General features: G+C 33.8%; 1 protein-coding gene across 1 annotated transcript in view; it reads left to right on the forward strand.

Annotated features, from left to right (window-relative positions):
• LOC111368358 (phospholipase D beta 1-like) overlaps positions 1-2,631 on the forward strand; it is a gene marked incomplete at its 3' end in the record, with an annotated part of 6,349 nt that extends 3,718 nt beyond the window's left edge. Inside the window, exons 3-9 of the mRNA XM_022989588.1 lie at positions 33-227; positions 417-665; positions 736-804; positions 1,103-1,250; positions 1,423-1,571; positions 2,370-2,540; positions 2,623-2,631. Of these exons, the coding sequence (XP_022845356.1) occupies positions 33-227; positions 417-665; positions 736-804; positions 1,103-1,250; positions 1,423-1,571; positions 2,370-2,540; positions 2,623-2,631 (990 nt within the window). The remainder of the gene's footprint in view (positions 1-32; positions 228-416; positions 666-735; positions 805-1,102; positions 1,251-1,422; positions 1,572-2,369; positions 2,541-2,622) is intronic.
• Between the last annotated feature and the right edge of the window lies 1 nt (position 2,632).

Here is a 2,632-nt window from a genome sequence, read left to right on the forward strand (position 1 = left end):
TTTTTTATTTTTTATTTTTTGGTTTCTGTCAGGAAACTGGAACAATCTACACTCATCATCAGAAAAGTGTCATAGTAGATGCTGATGCAGGTAACTTCAGGAGAAAGATCATTGCATTTGTTGGAGGCCTTGACTTGTGCAAGGGGCGATATGATACACCCTACCACCAAATTTTCTGTACGCTAGAAACTGTTCACAAAGAGGATTATCATAATCCCAATTTTACGGTATTTTTTCCTATTATGTTCTTATATTTTTCTGCATTCCCTTCTAGTTAAAAATTTTTCAAACATGCAATCGAAGCATGGTTAATGGAACTAGCCTAATGAGTTAATACATAAAAGAAAGCTAATAATTTCATCTATTTTACTTTTCGCTGTCTTTCCTCTTATGTATATCATGTTGTAAGTAAACAGGGGCCTGCGGTTGGTTGTCCAAGAGAACCATGGCATGATTTACACTGTAAAATCGATGGTCCAGCTGCATATGATGTCCTAACAAATTTTGAGGAGCGTTGGTTAAAGGCCTCAAAGCGCCATGGGATTCAGAAGATGAAAACTTCCCACGATGATGCTTTGCTTAAGCTTGAAAGAATTCCCGACATATTAGGAATACAGGAGACTGCCTGCCTACAAGAAGATGATCCAGAAGTCTGGCATGTCCAGGTATGATCAATTGTACTTTCACTTTCTTTTTTTGTCCAATTTTTTGTGCTAATATTGTTAAATTTGATAGGTTTTTCGCTCAATAGACTCAAACTCCGTGAAAGGTTTCCCCAAAGATCCGAAAGATGCTACAAACAGGGTAAAATAACAGTTGACCGTTACCTTTTATTATCTCTCAGAATAGAGCATGTTTGGTTGAACTTAAAAACAAACTAAAGTTACTTTTTTTCTAAGCAAGTTTGGATAAGTTACTTTTCTTAATTTTAAGCACAACAAGTTACATGTTCTGTCAGTAACTCACTTACAAATAAGTAACTTATTTCCAGTTTTGATCATTAATTTTTTTTTTCTTTTTAACTTAATTAAAATTTGAAGATTAGCCAAACATGCTATAGTCTAGATTTATTTGAGCTAATATCTTGTCTACATTTCAATAGAACCTGGTATGTGGGAAGAATGTACTAATAGACATGAGCATACATTCAGCATATGTAAAGGCAATTCGTGCAGCCCAGCATTTCATTTACATCGAAAACCAGTACTTCCTCGGGTCATCATACAATTGGAATAATTACAAAGACTTGGGTGAGGAACTCTAATCCTTTATAATAAATTGGAAAGGATTGAATATAAGTTATCAACTTAAAACCAAAGAATCACTAAATGGCTATTGCAAAGGTTGAGATTACTTTTCTCCTGTTTACTCATAGATCAAGAACACAAGACGAAAGTTACATGAACTTCTTATTAAATTCAGGTGCAAACAATTTAATACCAATGGAAATTGCTCTAAAAATTGTGAATAAAATTAGAGCAAAGGAGAGGTTTTCAGTATACATTGTTGTCCCAATGTGGCCAGAGGGTGTTCCTACCAGTACTCCCACTCAAAGGATTCTCTTTTGGCAGGTAGATTCTAACTACCGCAGAACGTTATAGAATTTGCTAATCTATCCTTTTTTCATGAATTGGTAACCATTTATATTAGCCTCTTATGCAGGTTCAGTTCAAGTTCAGCTGAAGAATTATTTATTTGTTTATTTATTTATTTATTTTGATACGTCGTTTGTTGAACTAAATTGTCATATCGTGGAATGAGGAACTGATCAAACTTTTGTATGACACTCTACTTTTACATCAAGATCACAAGTTTGTCTGGAAATACAGTTACAAACAAGTGCATAAGTCTGGCTTTTGAATATTATTTCAACCAACCTCCAGTTATATGTTTGCCATTCTTGGAAATGGTTAATAATTTAATTTTGTTATCAGCTGACGAGAAGAGAGCCAAAAATAAAAAATTTTGTTTGAACAATTTTATGGATTAATGTCTGGGGAAGATTTTCGAAGTTTACACTGTCAAATTGAAGTTCCTTTTCATGTCTCCTTCCGTTTCCAGTATGTCCATTGGGGAAATCTGCTATTTTATCGCTCATATGCCAAGTATTTATATGTCATGCTATAATATGAAATTCTTTGGAATAAAGAACAATTTTACTCTATTTTTGTAGTCGTTTCTTCTTTTTCTTTTCTATTTTTTATTTTTAATTTTGAGGAACATGCTTCTCAAATGGCTTTTTCTTGTTCTAGAACTGAAATGATCAAATTCCTGTCTTCATCTTCCTCGGAACTTTTAACCGATTGGTAGTTTTTCTTTTATGTATTTCTGGAGGCGTTAACTTAGGTGAGATATTTTCATGTCCACAGCATAATACAATGCAAATGATGTATGAAACGATATACAAGGCTTTAGTAGATATAGGGCTTGAGAATGAGTATGAACCTCAAGATTATTTGAATTTCTTTTGCCTTGGAAATCGTGAGGCACAAGACATTGGAAGCTCAAATGCTAAAAGTTCTGGAGGAAACACACCACAAGTACAACTCTCTCGACTACTTCTGAAATTTCATTTTATATGTCTCATGGAAAAAACATCCGTTAACATGTTTCATTACATAGGCACTGACTC

This window comes from Olea europaea, chromosome 19 (genome assembly GCF_002742605.1).
Source record: "Olea europaea var. sylvestris chromosome 19, O_europaea_v1, whole genome shotgun sequence".
Classification (NCBI taxonomy): domain Eukaryota; kingdom Viridiplantae; phylum Streptophyta; class Magnoliopsida; order Lamiales; family Oleaceae; genus Olea; species Olea europaea.